The 24,504-nt window shown below is 44.8% G+C and overlaps 1 protein-coding gene across 2 annotated transcripts; it reads right to left on the bottom strand.

The window, feature by feature from the left end:
- Positions 1 to 1,935: 1,935 nt before the first annotated feature.
- On the bottom strand, positions 1,936 to 23,029 carry SYT13 (synaptotagmin 13). 2 transcript variants are annotated; one of them, XM_071744943.1, is made up of 6 exons: positions 22,487 to 23,029; positions 17,372 to 17,594; positions 15,334 to 15,474; positions 12,094 to 12,407; positions 8,236 to 8,365; positions 1,936 to 7,666 (listed from the first exon to the last, which is right to left on the bottom strand). In XM_071744943.1, the coding sequence occupies exons 1-6, from the start codon at positions 22,667 to 22,669 to the stop codon at positions 7,362 to 7,364; spliced, it is 1,296 nt and encodes a 431-aa protein (XP_071601044.1). In that variant the 5' UTR covers positions 22,670 to 23,029; the 3' UTR covers positions 1,936 to 7,361. The 2 variants fall into 2 exon arrangements, with proteins under 2 accessions (XP_071601044.1, XP_071601045.1); XM_071744944.1 differs by having other exon boundaries at positions 15,334 to 15,468; positions 22,487 to 22,978.
- Positions 23,030 to 24,504: the final 1,475 nt, after the last annotated feature.

The raw sequence follows: 24,504 nt of genomic DNA, 5'->3' as shown, positions 1-24,504 counted from the left end.
TGCACCAATTTATCTGATTTGGAGCTAAATATGCCCTTCATTTTTAGGACTGCTGAGCCTTATGTCAGTGTGAGTGGAAAAGGAAATTGAAAAATTCCTCTGAGCTGGTTGTCATAGCATTAAAGCCTGGCATGCTCATCCCCAGCTCTGCTGGTGTCCTGGACATGCTCCATGGAGATGGCTGTTGTTAGCAGCTGGAACTTCAAACTTGATTTAGCAAAAAACCCAGTGCCTTCTCTCTTCCTGGAAACGGGAGCAGGATTGTGGTGCTTTGGATGCTGAGGGCTTGCAGGCATAACCAGAGCAGCTTTGAAATGCTTCCTGGGGGGGCTGTCTTCCCTCTTCGCCTCTCTTAAGGTGGGAGGGAGAAGGTGAGCTGGGTTTAAGTGGGTGCTACCCACAAGTATTTCAGTCAGAGGACTGGGGTCGGTGTCAGGGCAGTTCCATGGGTCTGAGCTACATGATGGTGCAGAGCTGTTGGCACAGGGGACCAGAGGCTGCTCCTCACAGAGCTTTTTGTTTGCCACACAAACAGAGCACCAGCTCATTCACAAGGGGCTCTAAAAGTATCTGAAGTAATCAAAGGTAATCAAAGGCTCCCACAGAACCACATATGTGCAAAGTAGACTTTTCAGCCCTCTGAAGTGCCCCATTTGAAGCTGTTTCAATACAAGAGGAAAAACAAAGCCATGCCTGGGGAGATGGGTGGTCCCCCCAAGGGCCTGCAAGGGTGGGAGAGGATGGGGATCTGTGTGCAGTGCAGGGACAAGGTTTGCAGGGCCACCTCCCAGTTTCTTGCAGGACCTTGTGATGCTTGGGAGAGGTGTCCTGGAGATCTGGGTACTGAGTTGATTTCAGGTCTGAGCTGTCTTCTCAGGACTGTCTTGGACCCCCTTTCTTGCTGGATTTATTCCATGTTCAGCAGTTAGTAAGAGTACAGGGAAAAGGACCATCCAGGGCTAGCAGTGGTAATAATGGCTGTGACACAGCTGCTGGATTAGGTGCCACTTCCTCCTGGCAGCCAGAGGATTATGTGCCAGTCCCATTTTAATTTTTAAATACCATGAGGGGGAGGAAAGCTTCTAATAACAGCAGGGTTATGAGAAGAATGGTTCTGCAGGGACTATTGCTGCTTTTCAGTACTCTGGACTGGGAATTACTGAGTAACCCCATGTAATCCCTTAGGCATGAAGGATTGCACCACCCATATTCGACTCTCTGAGCAGCAAAAATCCATCTCCTTTCCCTCCACCTCTACAGCTATTGCTGCATTAGCATCACTCTAATCCAGCAGCAGCAGCCTGGTGCTCCAGTAGACTCACTTTGTTGTCTCTCCTTCTGCTTTAACACTGACTGTGATGAGTGAGATGCCCCCAAACTGTCAGCAAGGTAAATACTTCCCACTCTTGCCCCCAAAATCTCTTTTTTCTTACTTTCATGTGCAGTTTTGATCTCCTTGTCTGGTTAGTAAACAGCCAATTCCAGTGATGGTATTAGGGCAGCTAAGTAGATAATTGCTCCTTACAGGTGCACAGAGTAGCACAGAATGGCTTTGGTTGGAAGAGACCTTAAACATCATCAGCAGCACCATCTGGAGAGTACTGAGATTGGCAAAGAGACTGCATCCAAATTCACATCTTAGCTTTGTTTCAGAGAGGGAGCCAGTATGTGTGGGGGGGGATCCAATTACCAGATCCTATTCCCTAACCACCTCAGCTGCAGGAACGCCTTCACAGCTTTGTTTAGCTGCCACCTTCCTGAAGGAGCCCACACATTTCCTTTGCTTTGCTAGGTCTCCATTGCTGGCTGCTCCCCTGCCCTCGATGACACTTTCAGGGGACCTTCTGTCGACTCAGCCCAGGACTCTGCATCCCTGCTGTGAGCTGCAAGCAGACGGGGCTTCCCCTAGAGTAAGTAAGGCAGACGTACTGTAGATTCTTTATTTGGGATTGTTTATTTGCTGTGATTTACATGTTGTGCTGTAACATTAGACACAATGCCTGAGCCTCATGCTCTGTTTTTGTGCTTTGGACTGTGCAAACAAGGTAGGGTGTTGACAAACAAGATATGGCTCTCTACAACAAACTCACTGGGACACCAAAGGACAAAGTAAGCAGAAAAGCCTTCTCATGCTGGAAGGCCACAAAGCACTATTTCACTTTGCTACTGTTCTTGCACATTTTGGTAATTACAAACAGAAGAAACAATATGAAGTGTGGAGTAATAGTAGTTATTCACCATGCTTATCCTTCAGCAAATCAAATGTATTTTGAGACTTAGTTAAACTCTGAGCACACATAAAAAAATGCTGTCAAAGATCTACCCTTCAATCACACTTCACACTGACCCTCAAAAGAGTGCACGAAACATGGTCCAAGTCTTTGTAGCTCCCTGCTCTCACTAAGCATCATTGTGGCCATCTCATCTTAGGCATCAGGAAAGCTTGAGCAAATCTTGGGCTGTATCCCTAGAGCCTAAATTACAACCTCTCCACTCTGGGGGAAAAAAAACCAACCAAAAAAAAGTGTGTCGTTGGACAATACTGCCAGATAATAGCAAGACAGATTCTAGCAAAATGCAAAGTACTTTTGTCGAAAGTATTGAAAGCACAGTAATTCCTGGAAGAATAGTTGAGCCTGAAATTTTTCCAAGCTCTGTTGAAGGTAATTTTCCATTTAGTTCTGTTGGATTACCTCTTTGTAAAGCAAACATAGTTTCTGTCACTGTGCAAGGACATTTGGGACAAGGGAGGGGAAAACTGTGGAAAAATGTGTTACTCTTACAGGACACCAGCTGCAACCACTCCCCTTTGCAACTGGGGGAGGGGGCTGAGGCAAGTAATGAGTCTGAAACACCCCAGAGATTTTTCAGTGCCTATCAATGATCTGTGCTTTTTAATCTCTTCTACTGGAGCACAAATTGCCTAAAATCAGGCCAAGTCATTTTCCTGGAAGATCTAGCTCTGAGGACAGGTAGAGGCAAAGCATTGTATGCTTACAATCTATATTTTAACCAAGTAACTCCCTAATGTAGTCACAAGTTATTTCCTCTGGCCTCTCAGCCCCCCCCTTCTGAGCAGATACCACAGCAGATCACCTCTCCCAGGTGACGCTGAATGGATTTAATAATGGAGTTGCATTTCTCATTCTGTTTTACAGTAGCTGTGTTGTTTGGATTCTGTCACTGGAGGAGAGACTGTGAATCCCTCTCCTTCAGCCCAAAAAATCTCTGGACCTTTGTGGGAAGGATTATTTGGATCAGGTAGACTGTACCACCACCATCCCCTGTTTCTTTTTTTTTTTTCCTTTCTTCGCAACAGTCTCTTTGCTTCCAGCTGCTCCATGTTAATAGGTTATAGTAAGAAAAATAATCTGTGCAACCACTGAAAAGCCACTGGGGAATCTAATGGCTCTTTTTGATCACAGCTGTAGCTTAAGAACATTAATTGCCATAATTGGTTTTTTGCTTCCCCTCTTACGATGCATTTTATAAGCAGCACCCTTTGATTTAAGACACGTTTGTGCTGCTCCTCTACTTACAGCTTCAGGAGCTGAAAACATCCAGTACTTACAGCTTCAGGAGCTGAAAACCAGGGGTGCTGCCTGTGTCTCTTCCCTGGCCATGTTGCACCTCAGGGATATTTTTACAGCTCGCCCAAGTCACTTGATGTGACAGCGCTGAGCATTTCCCAAATACTTTGGGTTTATGTTCCTGAAGCTGTCACCTCCCTCAGCAGCTCCTCGAGGTTTGGCTGCTTTGGGCTCCGACCCTTAGGGTGCTGGTGCTCAGGGGCATCCGAGCATTGCTAAACAAAGCGATCCAGGAGGTTCAGAGGGGCTCTGGAATGCGATGACAAATCAGCTCCTATTAGCAGAGTTCAAAAGGGCCCGGGCTGAGCATCCTGGTCCCTCCGGTACCACACGTAGACAGCATTCCTGCTGCTGAGGACAGCCAGCACCCTGCTTTCAGCCCCGGCCCTGCGAATGGCTGCCTCGTTAAATAAACACCTGGCAGCCTTTGTTCAGGCTCTGCTGAATGCGGGAAACATTCTTTCCACGGCTAAAATGCCGGGCAAGAAAAAGGATCCAGTGGGAAAGATGCGTTGAGTTCTCACTCTTCCTCCTGCCCACTGCAGCTCAGGAGGGGACAACTTTGAACTCTGAGGGCACCGTTTTGCTCCTCAGCCAGATCTGTGTTTAAGTAGTGCATACAGACACCTTTATTTCTTCTGTAAGAGAGGCCCTGGTTTTGTCCCAGCACAACCAGCTTGCAAGGGGCTGTTCCTTTAGGTGCTGTGGGATTGCTGTCTGGTTACAGGGTGTGACAAAATCACCAGGAGCAGAGGCAGATAATCCTGTTTACAGTCGGACACTTATAAAAGGCTCATTAAAATAAGCAGGAGGAGAAATCTCTTGGCAGAAAAGCAAATATTTGGCCCTCTGGGCTTTCTGGTGCCAGGCAAATAGCATCATACCATGAAGTTATCCTTCTGATCATTACCCTAAAAAAGGAAGAATCACAGCACTGCCAGGAGCCTGTATGTCAAAGAGGCCAACATCACAATGAATTCTGCACTTAAATGGGAAAAAAATTATTCAAAATCTATAGGAACATCTACAGGCAAATCATGAACACAGCAACTATTAAGAAGTCACTATCAACTAAAACCCCATGTTGATTTTACTCACACTATCCTACAGCTTTCTGCTAGTAATAATAAAAAAAAACAAAACAACAAAACATAGATGAAAACAAGAAGCCAATTTTCTTTTTGTTCAGATCCCCTCTAGCTAATGGAGCAGTATCAGAGATGAAAACACTGGGTACAAAATTCATTAACATACTGTGCTTTTCTGGTTCATTGGTAGGTTGATCAAAGCTGTTTTCATCACTCTTATTAAAACGATTCTGTAACTCCTGGTTCTATCACCTAGGAAGGGAATAGAAGTGTAAAGATGACAGAGTTTTAAGTGTGCATCACAACACCCTTGAAGAGCCCTCCAGAGATCATCTTGTTCAAACCCACTCTTGCTCCAAGCAGAATAAACTGGAGCAGAGTTGTTCAGTGATGTATCCCAGCAGATTTTGAGTGTCTCCAAGGATGGGGCCTCCCAACAACTTTTCTTGGCAACTTGTTCCAGTGTTTGACCATCCCCACAGTAAAAAAAGGTGTGTTTTTTTTTAATTTGCTGTTTTCACATGTTCAGCTGGAATTTCCTGTATTGTGATCTCTGCCTTTGCCTCTTGTCCTGTCACTGGGCACCACGGAGAAGAGTCTGTCTCCATCTTCTTTTCTCCTCTCCCAGATAAATTCCATCCTCCAACCCTTCTCTTGACCAGCCTGAACTGTCCCAACTCTCTCAGCCTCTCCTCCTACAGAGGATGTTCCAGTCCTTTAATCATCTCATGGCCATCTGCTCTACTTTCTCCAGTAGGTCTTTGTCTTTCTTGCATTGTGGAGCCCAGAGCTGGACACAGCACTCCAGATATGGCCTCACCAGTGCTGAGTAGAGAGGAAAGATCACCCCTCTTGGCCTGCTGACAATGACCAAGACACTTTTGGCCTTTTTTTGCTGCAGGAACACATTGCTGGCTCATGTTCAACATGGACATCCAGGTCCTTTTCTGAGAACTTGCTTTCCATACAATCAACCCCCAGCACTGCAATCATGCATGGGGCTGTTCTTCCCCAGGTGCAGGACTTGGCACTTCTTGTTGAACTTCAGGAGGTTGCTGTCACCCCATTCCTCCAGCCTCTCCACATCCCTCTGAGCAGCAGCACAACCACCTGGTGTATCAGCCACTACTCCTGGCTGTGTGTCATTTGCAAACTCTGCCCCACTGCCAAGTCATTGATGAAGGTGTTGATCAGTGGCAGTCCCACTGCCAGCCCCAGTGCCCACTCGTGACTGGCTCCCAGCTGCATTTCATTCCCCTGTCCATAGTTCTCTGAGCCTGGCACTTCAACCAGTTTTCAGATACTGGTTCTGGTGGTTTCCCTTTGCCAAAAGGCTGGAAGCCTTCACTTGACAGTCTGCTTTTGACTAAGTCATCAAAATAGGATGGGATCAAGCCTAGCTGACTATTTTGAACTAAACAAGGGGTCAAGCTGTCCCTGAAAAACCAAAGCTCTCTGTCTTTTTTAGTGCTACAAACTAGATGGTTCTGGTTTTAGATTTCTGGTTCCTTGCCCCCATGCAAGTCCCTAAAAGCTGTGTCTACTCATTGAAATAAAGTGGTAGGACAAGCAGTGTGCTTATGAGGTCATATAGTCTATCTAGATACAAAAAAGGGACAGTAAACAGTAACATTTAAGCCACTTTGAATCTTGAAAGTGAACACTCACAAAAACAAGCCCTGGAGAGTCTGTCTGGTCAGCAAATTCCTTCTGTCTGGAAGTGATGAAACACATGGCAGTTCTTAAGGGTTGTCTCTGAGTAATGCTGGTATGAGGATATGAGTGTGATAGTTAACTGTCAACCCAAACCCATCAATCAACTGCAGAGGTATGAAATGATCCCACTTCTTTTGTCTAGTCTTAGTTGTTGTATAATTACAGCATTTGAAACTTTCTGGCTCAGAAGAACCCAAACAGAAAACATGGCAGTAAGCAGAGAGATTTGTTCCAAATTTTCAGAGGTAAAATCAATAATACCTTTTTTGTCCCTGTTTTGGATCGTCCTGTGTGACACTATGAAAAGACAGAAGGTATAAGTATTCTGCTAAAGGATCCTGAAACATTTGTATTTTCAGCAGTTTTCATGAATCCTAAATAAGAGGACACTCCAGGAAACAAAAGTGAAGGAAGGTGTTTAGCTTCTGGTTTGGCAGTGTGTGCTTCAAAGTCTACACAGGATGGAAGTGTTGACTGTCACACTTTCTCTTCTTTCTCAGATCTCTCCCTTAATTCCATATCTTTTTCCAGGTATCCTCCTGCTGTACATTGGCTCCACTGTGTCTTTCATACTGGTACTTTGGGTCTGGAGTGAATGTTTCATGATCTTAATTTGTCACAGTTTTGTAAAGTATGAAAAGCAGTGACGGTAAAACCAAGGAGTGACTTACATTTCCATGTTATCCTTGGTTGCCTCTGCTCTTTTGCAGAAACAGGGACCTTACAGAAACTGCAGGCTAAGAAAAAATAATTCAAATCATTCTTGTAGCCAAATATGTTGTTTGAGAGGACCACTTGGTTAGATGAGAGATTATTCTTCAAATACATTTTTCTACACAGTTTCCTGGGCTAGGATGAAGCGGGGAAAATCAGAGAAAGTGGTGGAAGAGGAATGCTGTGCCAAGCAACTTTGTGAAGGAGAAGGTGGAAGGGGAAATGCAGCTTATTTCCCCAGGCTGGTGGCAATCTACATGTGGAGCTGGTGCCACATGGCTATCTGTCTCCTGGGATTCCTCAGCATTTCTTCCCAGTGGTTCCTCTCCGTGCCTGTGACCTGCAAGCCCAGGCTGCACTTGCCAAGCACGTGGCTCTGCCCAGCAGCATCCTGGCTCAGCATTTCCAGCTCCACGCTGGAGGCACTCAGGAGCTCGTGGGGCACCTCAAACATGATCATCTCATTCCAGACCGGGTTGATCTTGTGCTTGGCACGTTTGGTCTGCTTCTTCTTCAGCTTCAAGGACTGATGCCTCAGCGTCACCTTGACAGAAACATCTGCATAGGAAATAGGAGAGAGACACCATATAAATAAGCCTGCAACAAAATGAATGCTTTTACTGTTCTATGGCAGACCTGATTACATTTGGGTAAAACTGCAAGCTTTCGTTCCAGTTCATTCCAAGCTTTCATCCTCCTATTCCAGTTTCTGTAAACCAGCCTTCAACCTAAACTTCCTTCTACCCTGAGCTTCCCAAAGAATACCAGATTGCTTTTAAACTAATAAAAGAAAGGAATCACTGAATATAAATTTAGATTTTTTTTTTTTTTTTTTTTTTTAGATGGAAACAATTCCAAGGATTGATAAGGAAAGAACAAGAACAAAAAATGGACTGCTGGCATTCATTTTGCCTTAACTGGTGACATCAGACTGAGAGAGAAAACCTAAGAAACATTGATCTTGGTGGGTTTGTTTTTCAATTTTCAGAAATTATTCAAATCTCTTTGGCTTTCTAAGCCAAACATACATTTATTTTTTTCCTGGCAAACACCACCCTTCCCACTTTCTTTCTAGATTTACATACTAGCAGAAACAACAGTCTCTTTTTTCATGCTATTCTACTCACCATGGCCAAGTAGATCTTTCAGCTGCTTGGAATGGAGATTTTTAGCCTTAATAATTACCACTAGCAGGCGGTTAGCTGCTGGCAGGTAGCTAATAGAGAGCAGAACCTCCCCATGGCCTGTAGATGGCTCCTGGGAAGGGAGACACAGGAAGGGTTAATTTTTTATACCATCTTGGCCATAACATTGGGAAAACTACAAAAGGTGATGGGTGGGAGGTCATGCACCAACCAAACTGTGTCTCTGTCTTGTACAGGGAAGAAACCTGGCAGAGATGTCTGAGAGGGCTGCTCCACTCCTAAGGCCCCCCTCATGTGGGTTACTGCTTTTGTCACTGGAAGGTAACTGCTTCCTGACATCTCCTTATAGTGGAATATTTAGTCAGAAGAAGAGGATTTGGGGCTGAACTACATGCAAGTAGTCAGACTCTCCTTTTTGAGAGATTATCTAGCTGCCCTTTATTTATGTCCTCTGCTTTTTTATTGCTTCTCATAACTTACCCTTCAGAAGCTGCTCTTTAGGATCTGACCAGATGTGGACCCCAGCTCACACATGTCTAGCAGGTGAGAGCCAGTTCTGTGCCAAATAGCCAGACCCTCCAGCTGGAGCTGAACCTTCTCTGACCCCCTTCTCCTTGGTTTGGGAAAACCCAGCCAGGCTGAAATCCTCCCTGAGCCTGGCACAGCCCTTGGCTCTTCCTACCTCTGAAATCCCACGCCGGTGCTCACCATTCAGGGGCAGGGGGGAGCAGCTATTCTCTCCGTGACACAGAGCTGGTTTAGGATGAAGTTAATGACCCAGAAGAGTCCCAGAAAGCTGATGTCAATTGAACAGACTCCCTTTGGACTCCTCAGCATGATTTACAGGCTTTAGGACAGGCAGCCCTTCTCCACTCTCTCCCTTCGGAGCAAGCGATAAATATTTCAAATGAAGTTTTCACCCGTTTACTCTCAGCAGGCCAGGCCAGACCCCTGTATGCTCTGCATCAGCAGACTGACTCTCCAGAAAACATCGCTGTCATCACTGTCTGGTTCCAGTGACTTATTTGTTGTGCACAAATCAGATGGGAGACCATTAGCAAGGAAGCCTGAAATTCAATCCCAAACCAATGCAAGTAAATTTTTTTTTTTTCCTGCATTCAGGTAGCAACGAAGGGCTCAGATGCATTTAACTGATATAACTCCCATCCTAAATCTATGTGGATCTTAAAAAAACCCAACCCACAGATTCAAATGGCTGTTTGCCCATGACAAAAAATGGGGTGTTTGTACATCTGAGGGACAGACACTAATACCATCTCACTACAGAACCACTGCCTGGGCAAGACATCAGCTGCTTTTGTTTATCCCCTCTACATCTCACCCTGTCCCTCTCTATAGCTCTTGGCTATAATTTGGGTCCTGTGGCTCCAGGCATAGACAGATCCAGTGGAGACTGGGGCAGGGGTGTGGAGGGGAGGCAGGGTCTGGCAGGATTCTGTGAACGTGCACACACACACACACACACAAACCTACATCTTGCACACACACCTCACATCTTCTACCTCTGCCTTTCTAGCACCTAGTATTCTGATCTAGTTTATGACCAGCCTGTATGTATATGAAACCAAAACCTACAATGGTGGGACTGTGATGGAGTTTTGCATAAATAGTCCAAGCCAGAGATACTTTTCCTCTCATCCTCCTTCTGCTTTTTTGTTTCTTTGAGTTTTTGGTTTGTTTTTTTCCCCTATTAAATCCATAACCTGCACTTTGTGCTGCAACCTTGCAAATCCACACAACTACCAAAACCTCACCCTTCTTTTCTGTGTAATAAGGACTAGAAAATCATCAAGGGGTTACCAGTGAATTAGGTGTGCAGGGCACCATGAAATCACCAAAGGAAAGGTGCTATGCAAGGAGCCACCATCATCACTGTCATTAGCAAAGCACTGTGAGGGAAGGAAGACAAGATAAGGATATCAGTCTGCAATATCTACACTTTGCATTGCTCCCAGCAGTCCATGAATTCCTGAATACTAATTACAGTACCTGGTTACCTGTAAGATCCCCTCTGAGCTCCTTCCCTTCTGTGTGGGAGAATGAATGGGAAGCCAGCAATGACATTTCTGTAGCTCCTGGCTTTTCAAGGAGATGTCAGACTTTAAACAAAGCCCAGTAACTTTGTTCCTGGATGTATGATGTTAAAAATAGCTCCTCTTTTTTTTTGATCAGCTCTTCCTCACTCCCTTCTGCTCTGATTCTCAATGAATGATTCAGGACCTGGATGTAAGGTATCTCTGTGCAATGCTTGGCTCTCTCAGGTCCCAGATGACGCAAATTCAGCTTTCACTGCACATCCTCAGCTCAAACTGGGGCACTGCTCAGCAGTCCTCTTAATGTTAACCTTGTGCTGCCAGCCTGGAGAAGAATGCTGCTGTGTGTCTGCCTGGAGCAGAGCTGTGAAGCTGGACCCAGGCAAAGTGGGCAGTGTGTTAGGGACTCCACTTGGGTCATTGCTGGTCCTTGGGGCTTGGTTACAAAGCACATCCCATGGTACATAAGGTGTGTGTGTGTCTACTCCATCTGTCTCACTCTAGGAATTGAAATCATTGCATTGGAATAATTTCTTTGGGACAGCAAACAGCAGGCAATTTGCAGCTATTAGGCAAATATTTAGCCTGGTACTTGGAGTTTATTAAACTCAGACCACCCATTTGTTTGGGCTGCCTGTCTCTCTGCCAGAGGCTTTTGAGCATGGCCAGCCCTGCTAGCACTCAAGTGCCAATCATATAAATTAGCATGAATGGAAATCAGAAATGCTGCCTCTGTATTCTGTGTCTGTGGCCAACTCAGTGAGGAGCCCTCATCCCTGATGGTGACAGGCTAGATTTTATTCCAGCATGCTTACTGACAATGTTAGTGGTGTTCTGCATTGCTCATCCTCTGCTTACCTGTGCTACCTGTTCCTAGCAGTGTCCTAGGAACATCACTCTGCTGCCATGTGAAGTGCACTGGCTGCTGCCAGAAGAAGGATCTAGTTCATGGCAGGGAAAAAGCTCCTGAGGAAGTGTGCAAGAAGTTAGCCCACAGGAAGCTTCCCTTATACCTTCCTCAGGGAATCCTTCCCTCCATTTTTCCTTTCTGTGCAGCTGGGACTCTGAGGTCAATGGAGGAAAGGGAGGTTTCAACATCTGAGAAACCAGCACAATGCAATGAGTGAAATTTTGACTTCTTTCAGAACAAATACCATTGCTGGATTGATCCCAGTAAATGGTAAGTGGTCTTCAGGCAAACATTTTAAGTCTCAACTCAATGGGGTGCTGGGACATCTCATATAAAAAACAAGATTAGTAAGGTTGGACCAGATGATCCTTGAGGTCCCTTCCAACATGACATTCTGTGATTCTATGATTTCCTTCCCAATACTCCTAGCTTTAGGCTTCCTGTGGTGCCACCATATGCCCTATCCACACCCAGACCTTCAGAGTCCCTCCATCCTGTAGTCCACTCTCTGTAGACACTTTCAGCTCTTGCCACCATATCCCTGCATCCCAAATTGACAGAAACTCATGGCACTCCTTCTAGGCATGGGATTTGAATTACCGATCCCAGTATCAGATTTTCATGTAACTGAGGGAAGAGGGGAGAGAGTTTTGACACAGCTTAATTGCTGAAAGGGCTGGGTTGATGACCCTTTGACTACTTTCTGATATTATTAGCTCCAGACCAGCACAGAGCAGTGCTGAGTGACCTATGCAGTCACACATCACCCCTCTAAACCTGGAAGACCTCAAACAAAGAAAGGAAAGCCCTTGGATGAGGGCTTGTCCTAGCAATCCCTTACAGTTTCTGGACTCCCCACACAGGCTGAGCCCTTACCTTCTCGGGACTCTTCAGCCTTTTGCACTGGGCCACCCCAAAGGACTCCTCCATGGTAGCAAGGCGGAGTTTGAGCTCCCCCACAATGCTGTGTCTGGAGAACTTGTCGCAGTTTCTCAGGGTGAGGGTCAGTGTTCCCTCTGGCATCTCCTCCTCTGCTAATGGGAATTTCAGGGGCTCCTCCCAGAGGGTGTGAAGCACCTTCTTCTTCAGCTCTGTCTGGGCCTCAGCAGTACCAGACTTGCTCACCAGTGTGCCCAGGATGTAGCAATGGCAGCCAGCATCTTGGTCACTGTTCATGCTGCTGTGGGTAGCTGGAAAAGAAATATTGATTGCAAGGACTTGTGGCAAAAGGCAGCCTTGAAATAAATGTTTCTAAACTGCATGTTTCATGATGGGCCATAAACTAAAGCAACTGCACAGACGGTGACACTTGTTCCTGCCCTTGTCCTTCTGTCACTGCAAGAGGATTCTGTAAGTGCTTGGGTGGGCAACAACTGAGTTCAAGGGAACTGCTCTGTTCCAAGATGCAGAGCAGCAATGAGGTGAGAGACAGTGTGGTAAAGGGGTGTGCAGCTCTCATTGACCATGGTACCTAAAAAAGGCTTCTTACAAAGGCTTTAAAAGACATATGGTCAGTCAGAGACATCAGAGATGAGAGCGCTCTCCCTCTTGGCACATACACCCCTGCAGACCAGTGAAGGATATGTCTGAGGGTTATGACATTCTGCTTCTCCAACCTTTGGCAAATGACTCCTTCAGACGCTATCCCACCTCCCAAAAGATCTGGGTCAACAGACATTCAACTCTGATCTTATATCCCTTTTTATGTTGAAAAGCCTGGAGTGAGAGTGGCATTTCACACTTCTCTTTATCTCCTCACCCTGCCTTCTCTGCAGCAAGAGGAGCACACCTCCCTCTCAGGGCTCATGAAGCAGTATGGCTTTTGGGGCAAAACTGAAGTCCTTGCTGCCACCAGTCCAAGGACAGCTGCTCCTGAACTCCCAGGTCCCATGGGTTCTCCTGGTTTCTTGGGGGAGGAAAGCCAGGTATAGTGAGAACCACAAGTCACCAGGTGTCGCCGATAATGAACTGGGAGCTTAGGCCCAGCTGTGCCCAATAATTAGGGCCTGCCCCAGCTGGAAATGGGCGGGGCTGAAGGGCAAAATAAAAGGCATGCTCCCAGAAGCAGAGAGTAGATGCCAAGAGATGCCTGGGGACAGAGACGGCGAGAGACCTCCTGAGAAGAACCATGCCCCCGAGAGAAGGGCTCGCCGCAACAATTGGTGGAGAATGCGGGCAACAACAGCAGCCATGAATGCTGAGGTGAGATAAAGAACTCTACACGACCACGTTGGTTGCGGGAAGCTCTACAAAGCCTGGCTTAAATGCGGAAGGCGATATAAAGAGCTTCGAATACGCAACCACGTCAGATGGAGCTACTACGGTGGTGCGGGGCGCTCTATAAAGAGCTCCAAATACGCAACCACGGGAAAAGCTCCACGAGGCCAGGCTTAAATGCTGTAGGCGGCATGAAGAGCTTGGAATAGAAGCCCAGCACGGCAAGATACAACAGCCTGGAATGGCGAGCCAGCCAGGAGGAAAGCCGAAAAACGGTAAGAAGAATGAGGCTCGAAAGGCGCAGCGAGTTGGCGCGCGGAATTCAAACGCGAGGAATGCTGAAGCTGAAGCGGAGCTCTGAGTGCGCATCAAGACAGTGCGGTCCTGAAACAGAGCCCCCAGGGACACGCGATGCGGTCCTGAAACGGAGCCCTAGGGACACGCGATAAGACTGGTGCCTCTGCATGGCCAGGCATCCCGAGGTAGCGAGTACCAGCGAAAGCTGAGCTGGTGTTCTGAGACCTCATCTTCTACTGACAACAGAGGCTGAAAAGGCGAAAAAGCCAGTAGGAGCCCGAATTTTCCCTACACATTTCAATCAAAGGCTAAGAAAATTGTAAAATTAAGGAAATGAAAAGCCGTAATATAAGAATAATTGTAAGAAAATTGTAAAATTAAGGAAATGAAAGGCCGTAATATAAGAATAATTGTAAATTATTGAAAAAATGAAGAAAATTGTAAAATTAAGGAAATGAAAGGCCGTAATATAATTGTAAGTTATTGAACGAAAAATGAAATGTTTAATGTTTAATTGTAAGAAAATTGTAAAATTAAGAAAATGAAAGGCTGTAATATAAGAATAATTGTAAATTATTGAAAAAATGAAGTTTATTTTTCAACAAACAACAAAAAGGGGGGAAATGTAGTGAGAACCACAAGTCACCAGGTGTTGCCGATAATGAACTGGGAGCTTAGGCCCAGCTGTGCCCAATAATTAGGGCCTGCCCCAGCTGGAAATGGGCGGGGCTGAAGGGCAAAATAAAAGGCATGCTCCCAGAAGCAGAGAGTAGATGCCGAGAGATGCCTGGGGAGAGAGACGGCGAGAGACCTCCTGAGAAGAACCGTGCCCCCGAGAGAAGGGCTCGCCGCAACAGCCAGGTCCTGCTTGGGTGGCAGTGGGGCATCCATGGAGGAAGGAAAGCCAGGGTGAGAGCTCTCAGCCTTGGGTGTCCCTCCTGGAGGGAAGCTGTGGGCTTGATGTCACTTGAAGTGGCTGCTGCTTAGCACCCTTTCAGTTCTCACTGGGAGGAGGTTGTAATTTGATTAGGTTTCCACAGAGAGCTGCAGTGTGCATGAATTATTCATTCAGCTTGTTTTAGCTTCCCAGGGGAACTGATGATGCTCTGGCCCTGAGTGGAAAAGCTGTTACAGTTGTCAGTTCCCACTTCAGAGTGGTACCCAGAGCTCAGTCAGGCTCATCCACAGGGACCTTCCTCAGTGGCCTAGAAGATAAGTCTGGTATCTCACACTCAGCCTTTGGCTTGAGGAAGAGAGATTAGGTAGAGGATCAAGTCGAAGAATGAAACTATACAGGAAGGAGATAGTAACACCCTTCCCCTTGCCCCAGAAAAAAAAAAAAAGGTTGCTTTATACCATGTCTGGGTCTGGAGGACCCCATCCTGCTTCCTGGCTTCTGCTTTTGAGGTGTGCAAACAGTTGCTCCCAAGTCATTCCTTGAGCACCCACTTCAAGCAGTGACACTGCCAGGTTATGTCTATACTGCAAGTCCAGAAATAACCAAGGGGTGTGGGAACAGGTTGATTTTAAGGTAGGAGAGGAACTAAAATCAACAGTACCCTCCAGATGGAGAATCATCAGCAGAAGAGCTCTGCCCCTTACCTTCCAGATGGGTCACACACAGCTCAGCTTTTTCTTGATCATAGGAAAGGGAGTAGTGGAGCTCAGGAGCCTGGTTACAGCCAGCTGCCTTCTCAGGCTTCAAGTGTTCTGTGACACACACATCCTTGACTACACCTGGAACTGAGATAACCCTTTTAGCAAGCAGCTCTTCACCTTCCAAGAAGAACAAATCAATCCATCCTGTCTTGATGCCACTTTGCTAAACATTTTACTCTCCTTGCACCTCCTGTGCAGGAATATTATTTATGTTCCTCCCTCCTCCATCACTCTATCTCCATTTTTCTCTGTCTTCTCACACTTTCAGCTCTTTCTACAGCAAGCCTTCTGCTGTCTACCACCTTGTGCTGGTTCACACACTTGCTCTTTCACCTTATGCCTAGCCCAAGGTTTCCATTACCAAACTATATCAAAATATACACATTACTTGTGATACTGCTTTAAATTGTTTTTTACTTGCATAGGTGAATTAATTCTTGTGTTCTTTGGAATGAGAACTTGAGCCTGCTTTTAAGCTTCCACTCTGCTCAGATGTCTCTAAATGCTTTTTAATTTTAACAATGCAGTCTTTGTCATGCAGAAGACATCTATTTCCATAGCACTTGACCAGAAGGCAGATAATGAGCTTGGGAAGCTGTGAGGCAGTTTCTCTACATGTGATTTTGAAGCTGAGTACATATTTCATACTGAAATAAACCAAGTGGTAAGACTACAAGTAATGCTAGAGCTTTTCATCATCAAAAGCTATTATATGCAAGGCCAGTTCTGATTCACAAAGAAAACAAAAGTGGGATCAACACATTTTCACCTAAAAATCTCAGCCATGGTCCAACGAGGCACAGAAAGAAGACCACAACAATTCTTGCTTAATTTCAGCACACTTGAGCTATGAAATCAGGCACAGTAGGAAGCAAACTACTTGTGCTATTTATTATCAGTGCAGAGAGCCTCTTACATCAACACACTTATAGAATAAGTTTTAGCCTACATGCAGCCATCATCCTCCACCCTCTCCACTCTATAATCTTCTCCCTGACATCCAAGGATATGGCTCAGAGAGTCTGTTCCTCCAGTGCAGCTGCTTCTCATGGTACCCTCTTTTCCACACTCAAAAGCCTCATGGTGGAAGGATGTAGCTATCATCCTCCAAGAAGGACAAAAATAAAATCTCCAGATATTTAAAAAACCTAAGAATTTATCTTTTAAAAAAAATCATGACAGATGGCATTGTGTCTCTGGCAAACCTTCAGGAAGGTTTTATTAATGTGGTAGCCATAAAGTCAATTATCCTGTTAAAAGACATCTGTGAAGGTAAAAAATCTGTATGGAAGCAACCCAGTCATGCTGCCAGATGTATATAATTAAGACTGCATTTTCTTTCAGCCTGAAGGAATCTCATGTTCTAGGCTTTGGCATGTTCCCCTTTGGGCTGGCTAGAAAACAAGAATTCTGTTTGGCAAAAAATGTTGGAGGTGTCAGCCTTTGGTTTCACTGCATTTCACAACAAGCCAAGACCATCTCACAAAAACAGTGGAAAAAAAGCAGCAGACAGAAAAAAAAATAGAATCGTGATCCCCTGCTGTCAGTGTCCCTGACAAGGACAGCTGCTGGACAGCTAGCATTTGTCCTAGAGGAGTTTCCCAAGCTTTCTTTGATCCCACATTTCACTCATTCTATGGCACTGCTACTACTCTCAGTAGAACTACACTCAATGTTTTTCTGCAAAATGCCTACTTCAGGTGAGCCAGATTCTTCAACACTGTAGATGTTTAGGTAAAAAAAAATAATTTACAACCAGACACAACTCCAGCTGGAAGTCCTGGTGAGCTTGATGACAACTTTCTCTGAAACACAAGCATTGAAGGGAGGGCTCCCAGACAATGCTCATGGTAGGAGAGTGAAAAGCACTCGTGTGCTCATTCTTATATTTATTCCTCTAAGTACAATCACATCATGATCAGAAATATTAGAGATCTACACCCAGAAAAGCAATTGTTAGTCTGAAGATCAAATCTCCTACCGTTTTGAGGGAGAACGAAGAGCTCTTCATTGACTTGTATCTTCATCCTGGTCTCATCCAAAGCTGGGTGTTTCCCAGCACCTGGTTCTTCTGTTGTCTTCAGGGAATACTGCGTGTAGTTAACAATTTCAGGTGAAGTTACTACTGGTTTGGGGCCATAAATGTTGGGAAACTTCAGGAGTGCTCGGGGCTGGACTGGCTCTGCAGTTTTCTTAACGTTGAACTGAAAATTAAAGCCTTGTTTATTACTTTGCACTCATTAGACTCATTCACCCAATTCAGTGTTAAATGAGGGGAGATAAAGGGAGAAAAGACAGTGCCTGAAAAGATTGTTCTCACCATCATGATTTCTAGAAACCACTGCCTGTATGCCCAGAGATTTACTTGTCAAAGCTGATACCCTTCTGTTTGGTGTTTTGTCTTTTCAGATTCATCCCTCTACAAATGTTTGGTTGCAACAACAACAAAAAAGGTAAGAATATATTGTTTGATTATTCCTCTCTTCCTGTACCAGTTAATCCTTCTTCAACAAATCTGTTTTCTCTCAGCACACAAATCAACCTTGAAGTTCATTTTACCATGATTGAGGTGTGGTATTTTTTACCCTGATGTCTTTAGTCAAATCCAAAGCCAAGAGGCTGTAGCCACCCACAGATTTGAGGACGTTCTACATAAGTATATAGCAAGCATAAAAAAGCAAAGACATGAATCATACAGACACTTGTAGAAAGTACAACCATGGTGTAATAAGAGGATCCCTGCAAGCATGTACCAAGAGGAGTTGATTCAGTGGACAGTAGTGGACTAGGTCTTGGCTCTGTGGTCCAGAGCTTCAGCTGACTCTCAGCTGACATTTCTCCTTTACTAAACCAGGACTGAAATTTGGATTTATGGGTGAGCTTGTTCTTAGTATTTCAATTCTTTGTTGAATTCGGAGCATGGAATGAGCAGAAGAACCTGAAAGATGGTGTAATGCTCAGGTGGGCCAAGCAAAGTTTACCACAAAGGGGTTACTGTTCTCCCAAAACAGGGAAAAGTAGTGAAACAGAAAAGTCCTCCTGTCCTTATGTCCCAAGAAACAATCTTCTCCGCTGATAACTGAATTAATTCCTGATTCGCTTATATTTGGATTCATCAATGGGAAAAACCAAAAGCTGACTAGCAAATGACCCAGACCCTTGCAACAGATTTTATTAATGTTTCCAAAACAAGAAAGACAAAAAGCAGAAGAAAAACTGCTATTTTGGTTAATTATTATGCAGTGGGATCCTCTCCAACCCTATTGCCTGCCAACCTATTCAGTGTTAAGTTTAGACTGAGGGCGAGCCAGAAAACGTTCATAATTGTAATTAAAGTTTTTTCATTAGTATAATGTTAATAATGAATGGAGATGATGCCCTCAAGCACTTGTCTGTGTTGGGACTTTGTGGTCCCAGTTAACATATCCTGAGGCAATGTGCTATTCCTCAAGAAACAGAGATGATGAAAAAGAACAACCTTGGATTTCAGCTCTTGGGTCACATTCTGCTTATGGAGATCGTAACATTGTAGTTACATGCACCTGAGAGCGGGAAAGAGCTAATCAGGTCAGTGCCCCCATCTTCTCAGGGCAGCCAGTTTGTCAGTGTTCAGGAAGCCCACTATGTAACACAACATTTCATAATTTCAAGGGTTCTGAAAGAGAAGTAGGTTGAGAGAGAAAGACGGCACTGTGTGCAGTCCCCAGTCAGCATCCAGCTGAGCTGAGCTGCTGTGCAAGCCATAAGGGGCAGGTCCCCAGGAGAGATCCCTCTTTTGGGAAGGGGAGCTTCATCATTCTCAAAATATGTGGGAAACTTGGAAATCCAAACCTTGAATGCAGATTTCCATTATTCTAAAATTAAAGGATACCAGAAAAATGCATTAGGAATCACTAAATAACAGCTTGGAAAAAAAAACAGGTCACTTTTATTCTGCAAAAGCTTTGGTTCCAGCATGCACACAGTGCCTGCTGCCCTGGTCAGTCTCTGCTGTTTTTTCCCTCCTGAAGCTCCTGTCTTACCAGTACAAAGCTCCTGTCCTACCAGTCTGCCCTTCACACAAGAGCACTGTTCCTGCTTTGCACCTGAAGCACTTTGGGCAGAAAAACGCCTGACAAACGGGAGGTGTTGCTGGAACAATTTTTCTGCCACTTTCTGAAAGGCAGACAGGAAATCCACCAGCACACAGCAACTAAAAACTCCACTGGGCCTAAATATTCCTCTTGTCTGTCTGCTCTGCAGAATTAGACATGAGAGCCATATGCAAGCACAGTGGGACTGGCCCCCCCTCTTCCAACTGCATCTGCCTCTGTTTATTAGTTTTGCTGCCAGCTCTGTTTTCAAGTGGTGTCTGCTAACCTAGTTATGTAGCAGAGCCCTATGGAAATTCCCTTTACAAATCAGCAGCAGTATCTTAAATCAAGAGAGCAGCAGGAGGGTTCAGATAGTTCTGCATGAAACCAAAGAAATGAAAAGTAGCAAGGAGGCTGCAACTGACCCTTGGGGGTTCCTGCCTCTCAAAAAAGGCACCAGGCTGCTGCCATTGCTGGATGTGTTCAGGAATCTTCATCCTGCATGCTTTCCTGAGACTTTGCCCATTTTGAGCAGTATCAATTGCTCTCTAGATGTATTTGTGTACTTGAATTCCTCCTTCTCCTCATGTATGCAGGGCATGTCCATGGGGAGCCTCTGTCTATAGCAAATAGAAGCATCACTGTCATGGGAGACATGACAAGTGAATAAAATGCAGTCTTGATTCATCTTTCTTTTGCCACTCTATTTATCAAGCCAGTGTCCCTGACAGGCTTCAATAATTAAGGTTGTCAAGCACTGACTAGGACACAGAGTGTACTGATGTAGTTAGAAAAAATCCCAACAGGACAATTTATAAACAGAGACACAGATGATATAAGCCCAGAACTCAAATTTGAGTTTCATTCCTTCAAGGTATACAAACTGATTCTGAGTCAGTGTCAGCATAAGGGAAAGCTTGTTCCTGGCAGGAAAACTGTTTTAATTGGAAATAATTGTTAAACATAAGGAATATGCAAACTAAGAACATTTTGCACTTTCTGTGACAGAATGTTCATTCGGCAGCTATAAAAAAAAACCCCACAACTCCCCAGTAACATTAGCATTAATCCTAAAAAGTCTACAATGCTAAGAGAATACAATCATTCAGGAAAAAGTGATATATTGAGGGCAGGTTGAATAATTTGATCCAGTGTTGGTTAAATACTGGATTAAGTAATGGCAAAAACTCTGTGAATGTAGAAATACTGTGAGGGCTGTAACCTGGGGGCTTCATTAGACTTCACAGTGACTTAGTGATTATTTCAGTCAGGAAAACAAGATGGCATTCCCAGATAACAAGGTCCGGGAGGAAGTAACACTTTCCCAGGATGTTTCCCAAAGGGCACCATCCCTTTGGGATGTTGAAATATATCCAATCCAAGAGAAAATATATCCAATCCAAGGATGTAAAGATTTGAGAGGTTTCTGAGCTAGAAGATTACAAGTCTCTTGTAGAAAGAGGCTGATGGTAAAATTATCTGTGGGCAATGCTATTCCAAACAACAGCTAGGAAAAAAATCTACACAAAAAGATAGGAATGTCCAAGCTACATTTTTATGGTAAACTTGGAAAATCTCAGCATTATTGTGCATCTTGATATAGATGAGTGGACAAATCCCCTCTATGGGTTAGAAAAGACAAGAAAGGAGCTGGAAAGGACATGACAAAGCTATTAAACAGAATGGCAGGTAGAATTGATGCTAGAAAAATGCAAACAGGTGCTAGGAGGTCTTCACCATGCTCACAGGTGAACACTCAGAATTAGCAGCAATCTCTTGAGAAGTCCTAAGCTCAGTGCAGATTTTCATCCATGGTCAACAGAGCCATCCTTACACACAGCAACCAGAAGCTCTGGTAACGTGGTTCTGTGCATCTGCATCAGATCTTAGAATTACAATTAGTAGATTTGGTCATTTTTCCTCCCAGCAAACTGCCAGGGATCTTCTCTACTAAGAGCCTAAGAGTGGTGGCCAAAAAACTGAATGTGTGATTACAAACATTACAGGGAAGTTCAATTAAGACTCCTGCTACATTATTTAAGAACAAAAAAATAAAAGGCACCTCAGATAATTAAAGGCAAACAAAGACTTATACAGAGGATCACTGGGCTTTGCAATTGGCTGCTATGGTATAACTTTTTGTTGAATGGTTAGATGGAGTGAGAAGGACACAGACATGTACATATAGCAAGAGCAGCAACCAACATGTAATACTTTCAGGGGCTGTATCAGTGCTGTAGCTCATGCTAAAGCCAGAGTCAACCCAGGAAATCAGTCAAACATTTCCTTTTGAAGGAGAGCTTTCCATTTATAAGTCTATTAAAAGGGTTGAATAATTCCCCTTGCTCACTCTTGCACTGAGCCCAGGAGTAAATCAGGATTTTTGGATTATAACAAGAAAGAAAAACCACACAGGGATTACTCCACACAGTAAGTGATAAAGCAATTCACAGTGTGATGAGACTGTCCAGTCAACACACCCTAGATTGTCACTTGTATTTTCTTATTATTTCAATGTTTTTTTTTTAAATTCACATATAATTAATCCCTCTGTTAGAGTGGCAGAGGGAGGTGGAGGGATGGTTTTCACAAGCAACCAGCTGTTGACAGGCAGCTTTCCTGCAGGAACCATAAGGTATCATTAATAAAGTAAGAGAAATAAATAGCTGCTCTAGGAGATCCCAGCTGGAGTCACCTCCTCTTTACAATGCTGTATGCCACCTGGTAAAGTCCAGTCTTCTCTCCTCAGGAAATTATTTCACCTGTGATCAAGCTTGACAGCTAACAAGCATTTCCAGTCCTGCCCTGTTTTTGCCATTAGCAGCTTTCTCTTTAGCAATGTGGCAGCTGCCTCCTGCCTCGTTAATTCTGTGCTTCACCCACCTCCCTCCTGTTTCCTGAACACAATAAACAGACACACAGGCAGCAGAAATCATGTGCTGAGCAGATGAACAGAGAAGTTGCATTCCCACCCTCTCCATTTAAAGAAAAAATGACAGAGTAAATCAGAGACTGTGTCTTACTTGCTGGACTGGCTGAAGCACACTGGGCTTAGAATTTTCTGTGTCCTCCTCTTGTTCCTTTTCTGAGAGTCCTTTCCCAGGTTGCTTGCATTTGCAGAAGCAGGTGAGACCACAGAGGGCAAGGATGCTGGTTGCAGTCCCTAAGGTAGCCCCCAGGGCTATAACTGGGGCAGATAAAACCATTTTCCTGCACTGCCCAGGAGAAAAAAGCAGAGAAACCCTGTAACTCCTTCTCCTCCCTGGGAGAGCAGCTCTCTCACATCCCCTCTGATTTCTAGCCTGGCTTCATTCTCCTTGGAAGTCTGAAAATAATTCTCTTGTGCAGCAAAGAAAAGGGACCAATCTAGAGACAGAGATAAATCACCCCACCTTTGCTAGGCAACCAGGCTACCTTCCCATCCTGATGATGGAGTTTCTGCTCCAGGTCAGGTAGAGGAAATAATGATTGTGGTGCCTGCAATCTCCATGTAGCTGCAAACAGTCAGTTTTCACTGAAGCTCCACTGGGAAAAGTCTGGGGTGTGATAGAGAGGAAAGACGTCAGCAGAAGGGGCTGGGCCTTGCCAGCTAAATCACAGAAAGGGCATCCAAATGTTTGATCAGCCCTCTAGCAATATTTCTGAGGGTTTGCTTGCTAGTTTGCTTTCAGGTTGAGTTTTCCTGTCATAAGGCAAAGAGTTTGATTGCCAAAAGGTGCTGGACTGAGAAGCCCTCTTAGGATAGCACTGCAGGGTGGCACCAGAGTAAAGCCAGAGTAAAGTCAGGCAAAACTTTCTCATTCTTGAGAGACTGGGAGCAGCACACATGCAAGAATTAAGCACTGTCCCACACCTCGCTTCAGTTTAAAAAGACAGAAGCTGATCCTCTGAAGCTGGACACACTGCCTCATGTGCTGCTTCCTCTGGAGAGAGCAAAAAACACGTGCTAGGTATTAGTCACACTGCTTACTACACCAGTGCCAGGCTGGTGAGCACAGAAGAACACACAGAAATAGACCTGAAGGGCTCCACGACTGCCTCCGTTTCCTCTTGAGGTGATGGAGTTGTTAACTTTCTCTGACTCATTTATTTTTCCCTCAGACTGCCTAGCCCAGGGAAGAGGAGAATACATGCCAGCTGTCAGTGGCTTTCTTGTAACAGTGACAACCATTTTTTGGGTACTTCACAAGGAATACCCAGTAGCCAGGTGGTGATTGTGGGTCACTACATAGCTGGGCCAGAGCAGAACCAGTAAGCAAGAAAGAAATATTCCTTCTAAGGCTCTGAAAAAATTGTCCAGGTCTACTGAGAGTTCCTTTGTCTTTCTATTTTTGGAAAGCAGTTGGCGCCTGTGGATCAGGAAAAAATAATGAGCTATGAACTCATAAATGTTTAGAAATACAGATCTTTTGATTTTTCTGCATCTCGGGTTTTGCCGTGGATTTTTCCTGACTTTTTTTTTTTGATGTTTCACATCTTACTCATGATGACTTACTCAGCCTTTGTTTCATTATAGATGACACAGTCACCTCTCCAGCATGAAGTTTCCCTCACACATCCAACTCTCACTTTTTTTTGCTACTTCCTTGACACTGCAGCACCCTTATGGATGCACTGCACCTTCTCTCATCTTACCTTCTCCTCACCCTACCAGCCTTGTCAGCCACGTGTCTCACCACCCCCTTCCACCCCTCCTGACCCCACATCAAGCAAAGAATCATGAGAGACTCCTTTAGCAGAGACAATCCCCCTGTACACTTCTGAGCCACAGAAACTGGTTTTCAGCTCAGCCCACAGAAGGAAAACCTTGAAGTTTGTCTTCTGTCTACACAAGAACATAGAGGTGGCCACACCAGGCTGGACCACTGGCACATCTCTCATTGGGTTCAGTAGTGGGAAGAAGATCACCTAGAAAAACCTGACTAAATGCTCCTTTTGCTTCTTACTCTTCACACCTCAGGAGCTTCCAAAATCTTGAGCAGCAACCTTGTGCTTACCTCTGCTGAGCTGAAATGTCTCTCAACAGGCAGGTGGCTGAGAC

This window comes from Heliangelus exortis, chromosome 5, assembly GCF_036169615.1.
Source record: "Heliangelus exortis chromosome 5, bHelExo1.hap1, whole genome shotgun sequence".
Taxonomy (NCBI): Eukaryota; Metazoa; Chordata; class Aves; order Apodiformes; family Trochilidae; genus Heliangelus; species Heliangelus exortis.
Note: the sequence above shows the minus strand (reverse complement) of the source record. Positions and strands in the feature narration are given on the sequence as shown.